Below are 17,336 nucleotides of genomic sequence, written 5' to 3'. Positions count from 1 at the left end.
TTTACAAATTAAAGATAACTCATTTTTTAAAAAGGTGTTTATAAGGCTGGGCACAGTGGCTCACGCCTGTAATCCCAGCACTTGGGGAGGCTGAGGTGGGGAGTTCGAGACCACCCTGACCAACATGGAGAAACCCCGTCTCTAATAAAAATTAAAAATTAGCCAGGAGTGGTGGCGCATGCCTGTAATCCCAGCTACTCGGGAGGCTGAGGCAGGAGAATCGCTTGAACCTGGGAGGTGGAGGCTGCAGTGAGCCGAGATCACGCCATTGCACTCCAGCCTGGGCAACAAGAGCAAAACTCCATCTCAAAAAAAAAAAACCAAATATGTTTATAGTCCAGGCGTGATGGCACATGCCTGTAATCCCAGCACTTTGGGAGGCCAAGGTGGATGGATCACCTGAGGTCAGGAGTTTGAGACCAGCCTGGCCAACATGGTGAAATCCTGTTTCTACTAAAAATACAAAAAAATTAGCTGGGCGTGGTGGCACACATCTGTAATCCCAGCTACTCAGGAGGCTGAGGCAGGAGAATCGCTTGAACCTGGGGAGGTGGAGGTTGCAGTGAGCCAAGATTGTGCCACTGTACCTCAGCCTGGGCAACAAGAGTGAAACTCCGTCTCAAAAAAAAAAAAAGAAAAAAAAAAAATGTGTTTATAATCCCTGTAAAGATCATGTTCTTATATTTACAATATTTTCATTTTCAAAGCATTTATTTATGCAAAAATTTTCTGAGGCACATTACTTAGTAAATTATGGTACATCTACTTAGGTACTCATGTAAAATGTACCCAGAGAAAACTGTTTAAAAGCCATTAGACACTATAAAGAAGTTAAAAACAAAAAAGGAAAACCTTTTTCCTTTGGCTTGCCTTAGGTTTGCCATACTAAGGGAAGCCAAATACCTTGAAGATGGCTGGGAAATGAGGTTTGTTCCATAGAAAATAAATGAGTAAAGACAATTATAACAAAGTCCAAAGTGACTCTTCATTACCATGACTCATCTATTACAACTAAAATCCCATGCAGGACAAATTACCAAAACTTCGTTAAGTGTATGCTGCAAAAACAGCTTATTCCCACGTTTAAAGCACACAGGACATATTCTGTCTGCAATATGCTTTGTTCAGACAGCTGTATTTGGCGTTGGATTCAACAATATTAAAAACTTGCTGGCCGGCTGCGGTGGCTCACTCCTGTAATCCCAGCACTTTGGGAGGCCAAGGCGAGCGGATCACGAGGTCAGGAGTTCAAGACCACCCTAGCCAAGATGGTGAAACCCTACCTCTACTAAAAATACAAAAATTAGCTAGGCGTTGTGGCGGGAGCCTATAATCCCAGCTACTTGGGAGGCTGAGGCAGGAGAATTGCTTCAACCTGGGAGGCAGGGGTTGCAGTGAGCCAAGAAAGGACCACTGCACTCCAGCCTGGGCAACAGAGCAAGACTTCGTCTCCAGGAGGAAAAAAAAAATTGCCATCAAACCACTATCACTGTCCATTCTACATACTAAAATACATCCATAAAGTAAGAAAGGTAGTGGGTCCTTACAAAAGCACATGAAAATGGGGTTCAGAACTTATTTGACTTTAAAAATCTATGATTCTAGGATACCTGTGTATCATTACCTATTCATGTATAATCTGCCTTCTTCTCATTTATTCCATACAAAGTTTGCTCTCTACTGTTAAGTATAGGCCAACTACTAACAGCAGTGCAAACTGTGACCCACATATACACATTCTACCTTGTATTTCTACCATTTCATATTCACATTCTATCCTTTGCTGGCCCCGTTACTAGGCTATGTATAGTGAAAACTCACCAGTGCATAAAACTGAGCAGATCATCCCCACAATCTAGCCCCCACTCCAAACTCAGAAACATTTCTCTTATGCAACTACTTGTACCTGTTAAAAAAATTTTCCTCAGATAAGGAAAATATAACCCGTTGGATGGCCACAAAACAAGTATCCAGAAACTATTTTCTAGAAACTTTCATTAGGAATAGTCTTCTAGAAAACAGAAAATTACAATTAAGGGACAAAAATCTCATGGTTGCACTTTTTTTCTTCAAGTTAAATTCATTTTCAACACTTTATGGATCTTCTTAAACATCTGCACTTAAGTGGCACTTGAATGGCTCACTATATAGTATTCTGTCGTCATATATTGTCACCCCAATTATTTTGCAAGGCATGAAGCTTGACAGTCACCATCCATGGATAAATACAAATGCACCATCCAAAGACCCAACAGAAGCCTAGTGCCTAGACACTATTGTGGCTCCTGGAGTCCAAAGCCACCAGAGCTGGTGACACTTTCACCTGGAGGCAGTCCTGCTTCCCAGCCAGCATTCATCTTGGTGGGGACTGGGTATGAAGGTATAAAGGGAGACCCTGCAGAGGCAGCCTAGCAAGGGTAAACGGAGCTTGCATTTTACCAACTAGCGAAATTCAAGGACTGGGAATATTTCTGGGCTTCATCACACCCTCCAGATACTGCACGTAACTGTCTAGCCATCTGAAGTCCAGGCCACCATTCAATAACTTAGTAGGAAAAAAGAGACTAGCCTACTGAGCACAACATAAACTCAGCTCTAGAGTGCCTGTGCTAATAAAAAGCAGTATAACAATTCAAAACGTATTTGTATTTGACTTATCATTTAAAGTGAGTTTCAATTCCTTGGCCACAGCATCAAGTGACAATGAAAACCATTAGAACATAATTCTGTTTATGAGAAAGGCAAAGTTAGCCTGGGAGGAAAAGTTTGGCATGTCATGAATGGAAAACAATTTAAAATATAAGCATGCATGTTTAAACTTAATGCTTTTACTTAAATATACTTTAAATAAAATAATTAGCAAATTAAAAAAAAACTATTATGATTAGACGATGCTGAGTTCAAATATCTTTTCTTCAGATTAGATGCTTGAATAGCCACAACTCTGAATCAAGATTAAAAAGATGTAACTGGGCCGGGCGCGGTGGCTCACGCCTGTCATCCCAGCACTTTGGGAGGCCGAGGCGGGTGGATCACGAGGTCAGGAGATCCAGACCATCCTGGCTAACAAGATGAAACCCTGTCTCTACTAAAAAAATACAAAAAAATTAGCTGGGCGTGGTGGCGGGCACCTGTAGTCCCAGCTACTAGGGAGGCTGAGGCAGGAGAATGGCGTGAACCCTGAAGGCAGAGCTTGCAATGAGCTGAGATCGCGCCACTGCACTCCAGCCTGGGCGACAGAGAGAGACTCCGTCTCAAAAAAAAAAAAAAACAAAAAAAAAGTAACTGATCTAAGACTGTTTCGTTTTGAAATTATTGAATACTTTAACACTTGCCGGCTATGTGTAAGGGCTTGCTGTGTTATACAGGTAAAAATGTCTGCGTTCGGTCAACAGGGGAAAAAAAAAAAAAATCAAGACTTCTCTTTTTAATTATTACTCCCTCTACTTTTACAACTATTCCAATTATTTCAAAAAGATTTTTTAAATTATAAGGAATTATATATATGTGTATGTTTCTTCCTACACTGAAACAGCCAATTATAATTATGGTTTCAGATCACTATAAGATAAAGACCTATTCAAAAAGTTGGTGCTAACAAGCTGACAACACTATTACCACTTTTAAGTGAAGAAATATTAAGAATGCTAATAATTACTTACAATTGAATAGGCAATTGGGTTTTAACATTAAAAAAACTGAGTATCAGGAAGAATAGATTACAAGAGATTTTTCTTAGCAATAAAAACAAAAGATTAGAGTAAATAAATATTAAAGTCCTCTTCCATTCAAAAACAATCTAATTCTTTTATTTCATGCTTCAAAAGACAATAAAAATGACAATCCCCCATTTCTTTTGGCTCCTACTACAGGACCTATTGGTTCTCATCAGGGAACTACTAAGCTGTTTGTTTAAAGTTATCTAGCACTGGTGAGGGGTTGTGGGGGGCATAAATTAAATGATTAAGGCTAAAACCATTTATTTCCATAACACGTCTGTAACGTTTAAATCACTGGCCTGACTGGCAGGTCTGAATCTACTTCAAAAGATTACAGTTCAAAAAATTATATAAAAATAATTAACCAAATTATTAAGAATTATAACACATAACTTCTACATACCTGGCCTCATAACTACAAGATGCAATTTCAGCCTTTGACAAAACAGAATCAATTCCATTTGCTTGTGCAGAATCTGGATTCTCCCACAGTGATGAATCTGGTATATCTGCTTTAAAAATTAAAAAATATTAATGGTTATATATTATAAACTGATTTTCCCTTTTTCAAGAAATTTGTTTTCCATTACTTTCATATAAAAATGTTTAGTAAATTCCAAATACAGTTATCTCTATTGGCATTATCTCCTTATCTAATACAAGAAAACTCCGTAACTCTAAAATGGTTTGCTTCCATTATATTCTTCATCAGCAGATAAAAACTTATAATAAATTCAAAGTGTCCTGGGAGTTTTTTTTTTTTTTTTAAATACACCAGAAGATAAATATAGAATATCCTATAACACACAGTCCCTTGAGGTGGACATGGATGAGAAGTGATCAGGGAGATGCACTCCCTCCTATAACCTTACAAGGACTGTACAGCTCTCGGTAATGGGGAAAAGTTAATGAAAAATATAAATTTCTCTGAATATTCGTTGCTGTTTCCTAAAAGAACTATCTGCAAAACTTAAAGCTAATTAACATGGACAACAAACATGAAATTCCTACCATCTATCTGATCAAACAATAATTTAGTAGGTCACAAACCATGAAGAGGTTTCATCCTAAATTCAAGCTTTTTCTTTTGAACACACATCACATTATCCCCTGCTATAGGTAATTGTATTTTGGTTTAATAATGCATGTTCAATTAAAAACATTCAAGTGTGATCAGAGTATCGATGCTTCAGGAAACACAACTGGAGCTCAGTGTGGCTTACCAACATCTCTTAATATCCGAACCAAATTTACAACTTTACACAAGAATACAAAAGCATACAATCTGGAGAGCCTACTGGCTGCATGCCACTTTACTTCCTTTCCCACCTTTAGCTTCACTAGTAATTAAGAAATAAATTAAAACACAACTTCATCGTAGGTCTCTTGGGGTACTACTATCAGGTTCCAAGAAGAGTAAGCTGTTTAAAAAAAAAAAAAAAAAAAAAAAAAAAAAAAAAAAAAAAAACCACATTCTAAAACCACAATCTCAGCCACATCTCTACTATTATAAACAAAAATACCATTAGTAAAACAAAGCCAAAATGTATCACTTCGGCTACTGCAGACAAATCTACTACATAACCAACAACCCAGCATTTCTCTTCTGTTTATTTCAGATTTACTGTTTTGTGAAAAGTCAGCCAAGTTAATGCACCACCAGGAAAACTGGCAAAGTCTCTGGCTTCATGGGCTTCAACAACTCTTCCTGGTTTGACTAGTAATCATCAACATCTTTCATCTAACTATGCAACCCATACAAGCATTTCTGGATTTCAGCAACCATATATACACAGCATAAATGCACATCAAACTGATAGGCATCTCAGTGGGGTCAAATCCTACTTGCTTCAAAACAGCAGAGTGTGTAATGTGGGCTACAGTTTCTGACATATGAGTAACTTATGCTAGCTGTACTATTACAAATTAAAGACAGAATCCCAAGCAGACTACCCAGTGTTTCTGGACGGTTTTAAAAGGCTAAATATAAATTTTAATAGTCCATTCATCTAAGCTGAAAAACTGTAAGAATTTCAGGACTGTCAGTATCACTCTTCAACAGAGGGTGCTACTAGACCCCCAAAAAAGGAGTGCTAAAGCTTGAACAGCCACAACCAACGGTCTTGTAACCATGGTGTAACCATGAGTTATGCCTTACAAGTTGGAGAATTACCTGACTTGGATATCTGAGGGGCTAGTTATCTAAGATACTGTCTTGAAAATAACAGAAAACTTATGCTTGAGGAGAGAACAGTCTCTGTGGTCCATGCGCCCCCAATGCCCTGGCCTGAGAGGCAGCACCATCGTGTTCCTCTCCATTGGGCTGGCTGACCTGTTCCACAGTGCAGCAGAATGCGTGGGTCCCTCCACGAGCGGAGTGAGTTGCTTCATGTGAGATTCAGGGAAATGCAGGGACACACTGTCCTCACTGGAGGGCAAAGTAGAGAACTGCTCATCAAAACTTGACAAACTAGACGGGCACATGGAGAATGTGGAGAAACGGTTGGAGAAATCAGAGGCCAGGACCCAAGTCTGTGAAAAAGAAATCGCTGAGAATAAATCTATGACTAATACGATTTTTAAAACTGTTGTTCTTTAGAATGAAAACTGAAGCTGTCGATGGGACAGAAAACATCTGTATCCTGGAAATCCAGGAAGGGGTAAAAGGCCCCAACCATGAAATTTGGAGCATAAATTGTTCCAAACAATGAGATCATCAATGAGAAGTGCCACTACTGAGCGTTGCTCAGGAAGCAGCCTCCAAAAGAAGTCATGGATGGATGAGATACCCTGGTTGCACTGGTCTAATTAAAGAGCTTTTGGATATGACAACTAAGAAACTCAAGTTTCAAAAAGGACTAAGGATGCTATTTGTCCTCATACGTTGTCTAGACATATAAGCCAAACATTAGACTGATCTTTTTTTTTTTTTCAAAGCTAGTGCACAGAAGCCAAAGATTCTAATTCCTAAACCGATCCTCAATATTTTTCTATTTGGTGCCATGTCTGATAATGACCCAGAGAAAGAAAGATCAGGGAATAACAAGCAAAGAGGAACAAAAGCATTGAAAAAAGTTCTGAGCACAAGCTTAGTTGTAATCAAATTTTATAATAAAGGATAATCAATTCATTTTATATGTAGCAAATATTCTGGTGAGCTCCTAATGCACGAAAAGGCTTAGGATATAAAAGTAAATGACATCAAGTTAAAGAGTATAAAATACAAACTGTCATATCACCTTTTCTAGTGACGGGACAATCTCCTTTTGACAGTTTTCAATGGCAAGTGAAATTTAAATATTTCTCCCAATATTTCCCTTCTGGTTTACCACCCACATTTAGATGTGAAGGGGATGTGATTATAGAAGGTCTTGAAAACGTTGTAAAAATTAGGTGACTAAACTGATGAAGACAATTAAGTAACCAATGACAGTATTGTGTTAATAAACCATTTATAGTTAAGATTGTAACAGAAGAAAAGACAAAAGAGAACTAGCTCTCCGCTACTCCTAAGGAATGTGAGCTTGTCAAGGTCAAAATTTTAAATGTAGACTGCCGATAAAAGGACGTGTGTAACAAGACTACCCACCAGAGAGACTCTGAGCACTGAAGATGCTACTGCACGTATATACATGGTGGTTTTTCTTCTTTCAACATTCTTTAGTATTTCATAAATGCCTAATATATGACAAGTATTGTGTACTTCCTTAAGCTATTTATTTCTTATTTTCTAGAACTTAAGATTTCACCTGTTTAATAGCACATAGAAAATACAAAAAGAAAAACCAACCTACCACAAAAACCATACTACCAATACTTACACTACCTATACCATAATACAACTAAATGTCAAGTTCAGTAACAGCTACTCCACACCTACTCAGGACACACAAAATTCTAGAATCTCAAAAATCTCTGCAAAGATTTAAAGACCAAGAAAACATTTATAAAACTTGGAAATAAATGTACACACAAAGCATAAACATGTATCTACAATTATGTTCTTTTGTACTTAAGACCACATAAACAGATGATCAAAACCAACAAAAAGACTATAATCCCAAAAAAAGTCCTCAGAGATGTTCGCTGGCTTTCCTTTTGCCTTAATTTCATTGGAGTCATTGTGACAAGTAAGCCTAACGTTTTATAACTGACAACAAGGGCACTGAAATAACTGCAATAAAACTAGACTGCATGCTTTCCATTTCACTGTATATCTAACTTCTGACTACTTTCTGGGTAATATATTTCTGAGAAACTAATTAAAAATATTCTCTTTGGCTTTGCAAAACAACCATGAGAAAACAAATCAATTATTTAAAAAATTTAATTTCTAAGAAAACATTTCTCAGCGAGTTTACTCAGGGGAAGAAAGTAACAGACACATGAAAATCTTAATAAGTATCATGACTAGTACAACTTATGATTTTGCTTAATAATCCAAAATTAAAAAGTCAAGAGAGGCAACAAGGTTATATCTCATAACAAATAGGTTCACTAAAGGATATGGAGAATGATTACTGGTGTTCACTTTTAATTCCAATACATTAAAAGTTCTACTGTTTGTTATCCTACTTCCTCATACAAATATCTTGAGCAACACAAACTTTAACATTCTTACTGTGATGCAATAACCAAATGACCAGTAATTAACTCTCACAATAGACAGAGGCTTCTTTAAATTATGCCCATGATTTTTATCCCCAATCTAAATTTATACAAAGCATATCTTGTAAAACATTCTTCACACTCTATTTCAGGAAAACGTCACCCTCCAATTCAACAAAACCTAACAGTGATATCCTTAAAAGCCCTGAATGAAAAAGCTAATTGCTACAACTCTGCTCTCATTTCTGTAACAACCATGCCAATAGCAAAATCCAGAAGCCGTCCACAGGAGCATTAAGACTTCAAAGACAGCTCATTTGTACCTGCTTTGCCTTTCAGGATTTTATTCTGGTAATACTGCCACTCCAGCTGGGGGTTAGCGCCAGGACGTAAAGGTGCCCTTCCTGTGCCTCTGTTACTTGTAACAGCCACTGGTTTGCCTGTGAGGAAAATATTAAATTATTTCTGTATATGGATACAGGAATGTTAACAACATGTAAGCAAAAATTTTTCAAAGGATTTTTAAAACATGCCTTTTTTTTCTTTACCTTTATTTAGACATTAATCCTTAAAGAAGCTAATAAAGACTATCAATCACCATGTAAATGTCATCTAAGTTTCTCAGCACCTCCAAAAAAGCCAATTATTTGTGACCATTTTGATAAATTTTTTCAGCCTGAAAGCAGCAGTCAACTCAGCCTTCCAGGGTTTTTGTTTGATTTCGTATTGTAGAAAAAAGGCAACTCAAGACCCTAGATTCAGACGTTAAGTGGTGGGGAAAGAAACACTAAGTATACTTTTTTTGTATTTCTAGAGTTAACATCTATACTTCTCTCTCAATTTTACAGCAACAGAAACTAAATACATACACATCAGAATCACAATCTGACCTACTACATTATCAAACATGAGCATACAGCCCCTCAATTTTTGCTTTAGTATAAACTTACTTTCCTGTATCATGTCCTTTTGTATGTGTGTTAAGTTACAAGATTTCTCTAAATTTGTAAAGCAACAGCATGGATAAATATATATTTACTGAATGCATTATTTTGAGGACCAAGAAATAAAATAAAATCAACAATGCATTAAAAAGTTACTCTATGAAAATCAATTATTTAACATTCTAAAAATTCCTTTCAGAGCTGAGGAACCACTACCCATGACAAAAATAAAGTCCTGGTTTCAACACAGCAGCTTCTGTGCCACGGTGATTCCTTATTTAAGGGAAGAAAACACTAAGTTGTCTCTTTCAGACAGAGGCAAACACTGGAAAACCCAGAATGTATGCTTTTTAAAGTACTGACTAGTTCAGAAACATCTGCAGTTTCACTAAGACAAAGACCGTCCACATGACTTAACATATTTTAGCAATATTCAATAATGCAAAATTATCCTACAATCAAAATGCTGGGATGTTCATGGGCATCAGGACAGTTAATCAAGTTATTTGCTCAAAAGAGAAAGCATAATGACCCAAGTCTCACAGACAAGAGCCACCATAAAATTTCCATTCATTAACAAGGAATACAAATACAAATTTAGAAAATGCTCAATACAGATCCTGCCTACATTAGTCTTCGATGACATATCCTTCAGCGGAAGATGAATATTGTTCCCTGAAGATCTCTACAGGGAGAAAGAAAAACTCTAATTCCCCTATACCTTCCTTGATAATCGAATACAGAAATTTGGAAGAACTGATTTTCCCAAGAAAAATCACAATTTTTTTAAAAGAGATTTTGTAATCTCTTTGAATATGTATTTACAACAATATATCAATTTTCTTAAAACGTAAGCAAGAATACAGACCTTTGAGATCTGGTCTATTTCGTATACCCACTGATACAAAGAAGCAATCCATATCAACATGCATTATACAGCTCTGATGTCTGGGAGAATTCAATACTGACATATCTCCTAGAAGGAAAAAGACAGCATTCAAACCCCAAGCTAATTTTTCTTATTTAAAACATCAGGTCTAGTTAATTTTAGAAACTATATTTAAAACATGCTTACACGCAGAATGGAGTGTTTTTAAAAAACCAGAATTGACTACAGATTACTGCTATCACCTCAAGAGAAGCCAAATTTAATTAAGTCTCTAATTAGTTTGTCAAAAAGTACATCTTAAAATTATTTCATTGTGCTGATTATTTTATAAAAATACAAAGGTGTTGGCATACATTTAGTTACATGAAGCTAAGTAAAACTTATCTTGATGATCATTATTCCATGCAATCTACAAACACGCCTGGATAAAATAACAACAATAAAAATGGCTACTATTATCCAGTGCTTGGTAGGTGTCAGGCACCGCTGTTAAGAGGTTTACATGTACGTATTTAAATTCTCACAACTATGTGGTAGGTAATCGTATCATCTCCATTCTGTAGACTACAGGTTTAAGTCACACATCCTATTATTAAGTGGTTGAGCTGTGATTCTGTCCCAAGCAGTCTGATTTCTGAGCCTTTAAACTACCATGTTGCTGTTCTAAGTACTTGAAAAAGTCTATAAAACATAAATCTGTAAATTTTTACCCTTATGCCATTAAATACTATTAAAAGATCAGAGCTGAATGACACAGACCACATTTAAGGAGATGAAGGCGAGTGTCCTCACCTAAGGACAAAAGCTTCTAATCATCCTGTGCTACACTGAGATTCATCATGGTCATTTTAACCCTAATCTAGGCACAAGCAGAGCTTTCTTCTATTATCTGTCTCATCCTTTGCCTTTTCCTCTGGTCCTCTAAGATACACAAGCTCTGGAAATAAGAACCCTGAGCTTGTAAAAAGTTCTGATCTCATAAAGGAGTTTTTTCTCAGGCTTAAAAATATTAGTACTGAGGGTTAGTCTTTATAATAGGCTTCCAAAAACAGATATCCCCTAACAGTTTTGGACCACTCCATTTACCAAACTGTGCCTGCGACAGCATGTACCTAGTTCTCCCCACTACCTTTTTTTTTTTTTGAGATAGCATCTCACTGTGTTGCCCCGTCTGAAGTGCAGTGATGGAATCTGCAGCCTTCACCTCCAGGGCTCAAACAATCCTCCTGCCTCAGCCTCCCAAGTAGCTGGGACCACAGGCCCCTGCCACCATGCCCAGCTAATTTTTTTTTCTTCTTGATAGAGACAGGGTCTCACTGTGTTGCCCAGGTTGGTCTTGAACTCCTGGGCTCAAGCAATCCTCCTGCCTCAGCCTCCCAAAGTGTGGGAATTACAGTCATGAGCCACTGTGCCCAGCCTGCTCATGTATTCTTAAGCTCACAACCCCACGAGGCAAACATCGTGGACTATCTACCACTTCTCTTCATAAAGAAAACTAAGACTCAGAGAGGTGAACTAACTTGTCCATAGTCCTGCAGCATAAGAGTGGCAGAGTAAGGATTCAGATTCATGCTAAACTATCTAAGTCCAAAGCCAGGTACTTCCTTACTACCCTCTATATTATCTCAAATGATTTATAAAATAATCACAATTCTGCTGTATAGAAGTATTTTTCAAAGTATCACATAAACATAATGCAAGCAACTCAAAATAATGCTTTTAAACATTCAAGTAGTACGGAATGCATAAGCCAAATATCTACCAAATGCTTTCACACAATAACAAAATTTCTCATTTTATTCCCATTCATAGAACTAATTAATCATAGTTCTTTGAAGCATTCAGAATTAAATAACCTTCAGGTAACAAGGCCAAGACATGATGTAAGGATAATCTAATATCTGTATTATTCTGAAATATTTCCTAAATACCAAGAAGCATTTTTTGACTAAAAGTACGTAGGAATACATCAAACTCGGTAAAACGTAACAGAAAACACCCCACATAGAGTCTCTATCACTTTCTAGGACAGAACCATGAGCTTCTCCCCATACCTCAGTTTCCACAGCTATAAATTAAAGGATAGTATTAATCTCTGAGGTCTCTCCCCATAAAAAAATCCTATAATCTGTAAAAGGAACTAAAACTTCAAACCAAATACTAATTTATGACTGGCACAGAAACACAGTCTGCTACTGTGTTTGCATTTGTTTTTGGTAACAAGGAAAGTATTAAAATTCAAAATACAATGAACCAATGCACTTAGATGACAACCTCACTGAAAGTTTACCACTGTTAATTATAACAGCTCTATGTCAAAATTGATTTAAAAAATCATTATGATGCAAGCTTCTAGAAATTAACAATTACTCTTATCAAACCAATTGCATTCTTACAGGGGTTTAAGCACTGGATAGATGTTATATTAACACAGTTCAAAACTTCACCAACTGATAAGGTCTACATGAGGAATGAATGCTCAGAATCCCAACCATCTTACTGTTTAAATTCTCTGAAAATTTTCAGTCAGCCACAAATAAATCTAATTGTTTTAAAAACATTTTAATAAATAAGCTTTCTATAATGTTATGCTTACTGTAGATTACATGACTTGACATTCTGAGACTTTTATATTATGAAAACTTCATATTGACCAGAAATACCAATAATAGCATAAGAGCAAAATGATCAAGCGTGACTGTGTCTTAAGAAAACAATTTTAGTGAGTATCTACCTGTGTCAGTTACAACAAGTGCAGACCTGCCTGTTTTCATTTTTTTTAACTTTTCCCTTCCTGGAAAGATACCATTACTTTGTCTTTGTAGGGTACTGACAAACTCAGTCAATTCACACTTCCACATTGATATGTGATGCAGTCTTGAATGAGAATAGAAGTTTGAAATAAAATTGCAGTCTGAAGGTTTGGATGGCACTGAAGGTGCTGCCTTGCTAAGAGTAGATACTGAAGAAGTGCTTTTTGTGCTTGAAGGCCCCTGAACAGTGGAGTGGTGAGCACCATTGATTTTAGTGTTACTGTGCAAAGGTGATAATGAGAAAGAATTAGTTCTGTGTGGATTCCACAAAGCATCTGTGTTTCTGGTGCTTTGCTGCAAGTGCTGCAGAGTGCAGTCTCTGAAATCAGTGCTGCTCTTCTCAGCCTTATCCTCCTCCTGGGAAGAGGCTGGAGAAAGCCTGCTGGCAACACTGTTGACCATGGGCACCAAGCAATCCTGTGTCTTTAAGGCACCATTAGAGCTAGAAGTGTGTCCATTAAAAATGGCAGTGCTGCCTCTGGGATGAGGAATTCCATTCTGTTTCCTTCCTGGAGAGGTCTGTTCCAGATCCACAAAACTAAAATCATTATTTTCGTCTTCTTCATTCCAACTGTTCATGCCATTGACTTTGACTTCATTTTCTGTTTCAATCTTCTTAACGATGTGATTTCTAAAGCGGGAAAAAAATTTTAAGTTAATAATGTCTGACTTTTAGGTTAAAACAATTTTTTCATTTCAACATTTTCTTAGTGGTACACACTTTGTTTGGTATTTCTCTCTTTGGAAACAGGAAACTTTTTTTTTTTTTAGACGGGGTCTCACTCTGTTGCACAGGCTGGAGTGCAGTGGCGCAATCTCAGCTCACTGCAAGCACGACTTCCCAGGTTCACGCCATTCTCCTGCCTCAGCCTCTGGAGTAGCTGGGACTACAGGCGCCCGCCACCTCGCCCAGCTAATTTCTTTTTGTATTTTTAGTAGAGACGGGGTTTCACCATGTTAGCCAGGATGGTCTCGACCTCCTGACCTCGTGATCCGCCTGCCTCGACCTCCCAAAATGCTGGGATTACAGGCTTGAGCCACCTCACCCAGCCAGGAAATTCTTATATTGAATATTGACAATGAAAAAAACCCTGAAAATTAAACCACAAACTTTATATTCTGATTTGACAAAAGATCATTCTTTGCAAAAGTAGCAAGGTAACTAGAAAAAATCTAGAATATTAACAGCCCTTTAGGTGTTTTTTGTTTTTTATTTTCACTTCAGATAGTACCAAAGAAGAAATAAAATAGAATATTTCTCATGGCTGAAGAAAAACCCAAAAAACTTTTTAATCATTTTTCCCATAAAGAATTCATTGGAATCTATAAGCTCTAAATATCCAGTTCTGAATGAAGCACAGTGCTTGGCATTTACTACACAGTCAATAAATATCTGCTGAATTAATATACTACAAATAACTTTCACAAAAATAGATTTTAAAACCTTACTTGAATTCTTCTTCCTAGTTTTAATGAAAGGTACTATTCGACACATTAAATCCAGTATGAAACCAGCTAGTTTCAGTAGGAAAAAAAGTGACTATATTGATTAACCTATTAATGAGCTAATTGTTGCACAAGTAGACAAAAAGTAAAGCCATGTCAATGTGTGGGGGTAATTCAGTAAAATTTATACCCAGAAAAATGAGGACACTTGCCTTACTGACAAGGGAAATTGCACTTCATTTTAAGAAATGCATATTTAGATGCCAGGGTGGTACAAGGCAATCTAGACCAAGTTTCCTGATGACAGCTTTATAAACGCAGAACCTATGACAAATGTTATGCTAAAGTCACATCCTGGCTCCTCTAGACGTTTGTTTAGAAATGCATTCACAAGAATCATCTAAGTAACAAAAACAAAAACCTGAATTACAAAGCAGTAATTCATTCTACTTAGAAATGTCCAAATGTCCATAGCATTAATTCAATTACAGTGCAGGCTCCAGATGTAGGGCTACCCTACAGAGTAATAAGCCACAGGTGAAATTACCACAGTATTACCAGGTTCCACCAAAAGTCCCTCATCCTAATACCAACTTGGTTTCTCAGTAATGAGAGCCTGACTACACAGAAAAGCTCCACAAGCTGGATGATGACCCATTTCTGGGTTAGCTCAGGCTGTGGCTAAACATCACATGGAATGTGACAGGCAACTCTAAGTAGATGCCATCCTCACAGATGATCATGCCAGTGAAGGGGAAAAAGACAAACTGGATGTGATTAAAAGAAGAAAAAAAGAAAACCTAATTTGTCACATGCAGAGAAAGTCAGCCTCTTGAGATAAAGAGAATGCAAGGGGGCAAAATGTCACAGATGAGCATTTCAAAGAAATGTACAAAATGTACTGAATATAGCCCCCCAAAAACCCCAGAAAACAACAAAAGTGATGTACGTCAGAAAGTCTTACATCTAGTTTTGTGTCAAAAACATTAAGATCCTTTACATGCATTATAGCAACACATCCAACAGAAATCCATATACTGGCAGGAAAATACATTGTTAACATACATTCTTCCTCTACTATATAGTTTCTCAGCCTAGACAAATGGACATTTGCAAAGTAGCTGTACTGGAAATATCACGGGTAGAGATACATTTCTTAGGCAATGGCATAAATGTATTAAGAAGTAAAATCTAATAGGTAATTTCTTCCTAAAAGTGTCACAAAGAAGATCTTGAAAAAACCTATCTATTTTCTACTTTTATTAATGTGGGTAAGAAAAGAAAGATAAAGCTATGTACTCTGTGAAAAGGTTTTCTGGTATTATTTGCTATATACCTCGATACCACATTAGAAAAATTAAAAGCTATAGGTAACATGAAAAATATTTGAATATGTTTGTGAGTACAAGTTAAATAACAAATGACAACAAAAATTACAGAAGGCAGTGATACTGGATCCTCTCAGATTAATTAGACTCCTGGTCTTTTCGGAAAAAAAAATATATATCCAACTCCTAAAGCAAGCAATTTAATAAATAAAGAGAAGGCTAACCAAAATGAACCACCTGATATACAAGGTAAGGCAACCCACCAATTAATTGTGAAACCAATTTATCCAGGGTTGCAACTAAAGCTTGTATCAATATTTAAAAAAAAAAAAAGCAGCCACATGGAATAAAGTCTAGATTCACTCTCAATTCTATAACCAAGGGTCACCAACTAAACTTCCATTTATATATTTACATATTTAGAATTGTAGTTATGAATTTTGAATTTTTCAAAAATAATTCAGAAGTGTCAACATTTTCATTGTCTTTTTACGCATGGAGTACAATAAAAATATAGCTGGTGCAGTTAGTTCAGTTTTTGAGAAAGCAATACAAATTACTTGTGAGGAAATAATTACTTTCATGAAAATCCACGAAAAAACTTACTAACAATTAAGATCCACTAGCTTAAGGTGAGAAACTAGTATGAATGTAAAATCTTACTTACATGTATGAAATTTTCATCATAAAAATAATTCATTTTTAGATAAGACACTCATACACACATATTTCAACATACTCATTATAAGTGAATGGCCAGGGTTCGTATCTGCTCCTGTCTGTCTGTAAAAGAGCAGGGGCCAGCCATGCTCACTGATAAAAGCCAGCTTTGCGGCCAGGCGTGGTGGCTCATGCCTGTAACCCCAGCACTTTGGGAGGTCGAGGAGGGTAGATCACAAGGTCAGGAGTTTGAGACCAGCCTGGCCAAGATGGAGAAACCCCACTTCTACTAAAAATACAAAAATTAGCCAGGTGTGGTGGCACACGCCAGTAATGGGGGAGGCTGAGGCAGGATAATCACTTGAACCTTGGAGGCAGAGGTTGTAATGAGCCTAGATTGTACCATTGCACTCCAGCCTGGGCAACAAGAGCGAAACTCCGTCTTAAAAAAAAAAACAAAAAAACAAAAAAACAAAACCCAGCTTTGCAGTAATCACCAACTAGACGAACTTACACCCTGTTGTTGAACTGTTTGGCTATACTGCTTGGACCTGGCACAGGATCCTCAGGTCTGCATACAGGATGAAAGCTGAGACCTTTCTGCACACTGGACTGCTTGGTGTATAGCTGATACGGAATGTAGGAAAGGAGTCGTCCAGCTTTGATGCTGAAACAAAAAGCAACATCAATTTAGAGTTCCATACTTGGTGACAATGAGCTTCATGAAAAAAAAAAATCAATGTCCTCAAAGATACAGTATTTCACCAACAACAGGCCATCATCTGTTTTCCTAGTTTATTCCTTCTTGCTCGGTTTTAGCGGTCCCAGTACAATATGATCTTAGAGTGGGAAAAAACTGTAAGCACAGAGCTGAACTAGTCAATATTTTGATCCTCATTACTTTATATGTACCACCCTGTCAACAGTTA

General features: G+C 37.0%; 1 protein-coding gene across 11 annotated transcripts in view; it reads right to left on the bottom strand.

The window, feature by feature from the left end:
- The window catches only part of REV1 (REV1 DNA directed polymerase), an 87,489-nt gene that overhangs the window by 25,211 nt on the left and 44,942 nt on the right, over positions 1-17,336 (bottom strand). For 4 of the 11 annotated variants that reach the window (XR_004054508.1, XM_030921826.1, XM_030921833.1 and 1 more), the window contains 5 exons: positions 16,922-17,074; positions 12,895-13,604; positions 10,140-10,247; positions 8,651-8,767; positions 4,123-4,231 (listed from right to left, as the gene is read on the bottom strand). Coding sequence is in view for 5 of the 11 variants with exons in the window: in XM_030921826.1 (XP_030777686.1) it covers positions 4,123-4,231; positions 8,651-8,767; positions 10,140-10,247; positions 12,895-13,604; positions 16,922-17,074 (1,197 nt within the window). In the remaining 6 variants the exon portion in view is untranslated. Of the gene's footprint in view, positions 1-4,122; positions 4,232-6,051; positions 6,252-8,650; positions 8,768-10,139; positions 10,248-12,894; positions 13,605-16,921; positions 17,075-17,336 lie in introns of those variants that run through there. The other 7 variants (XM_030921825.1, XM_030921828.1, XM_030921827.1 and 4 more) reach the window with 5 other exon arrangements.

The sequence above is a fragment of the Rhinopithecus roxellana genome, chromosome 17 (genome assembly GCF_007565055.1).
Source record: "Rhinopithecus roxellana isolate Shanxi Qingling chromosome 17, ASM756505v1, whole genome shotgun sequence".
Taxonomy (NCBI): domain Eukaryota; kingdom Metazoa; phylum Chordata; class Mammalia; order Primates; family Cercopithecidae; genus Rhinopithecus; species Rhinopithecus roxellana.
Note: the sequence above shows the minus strand (reverse complement) of the source record. Positions and strands in the feature narration are given on the sequence as shown.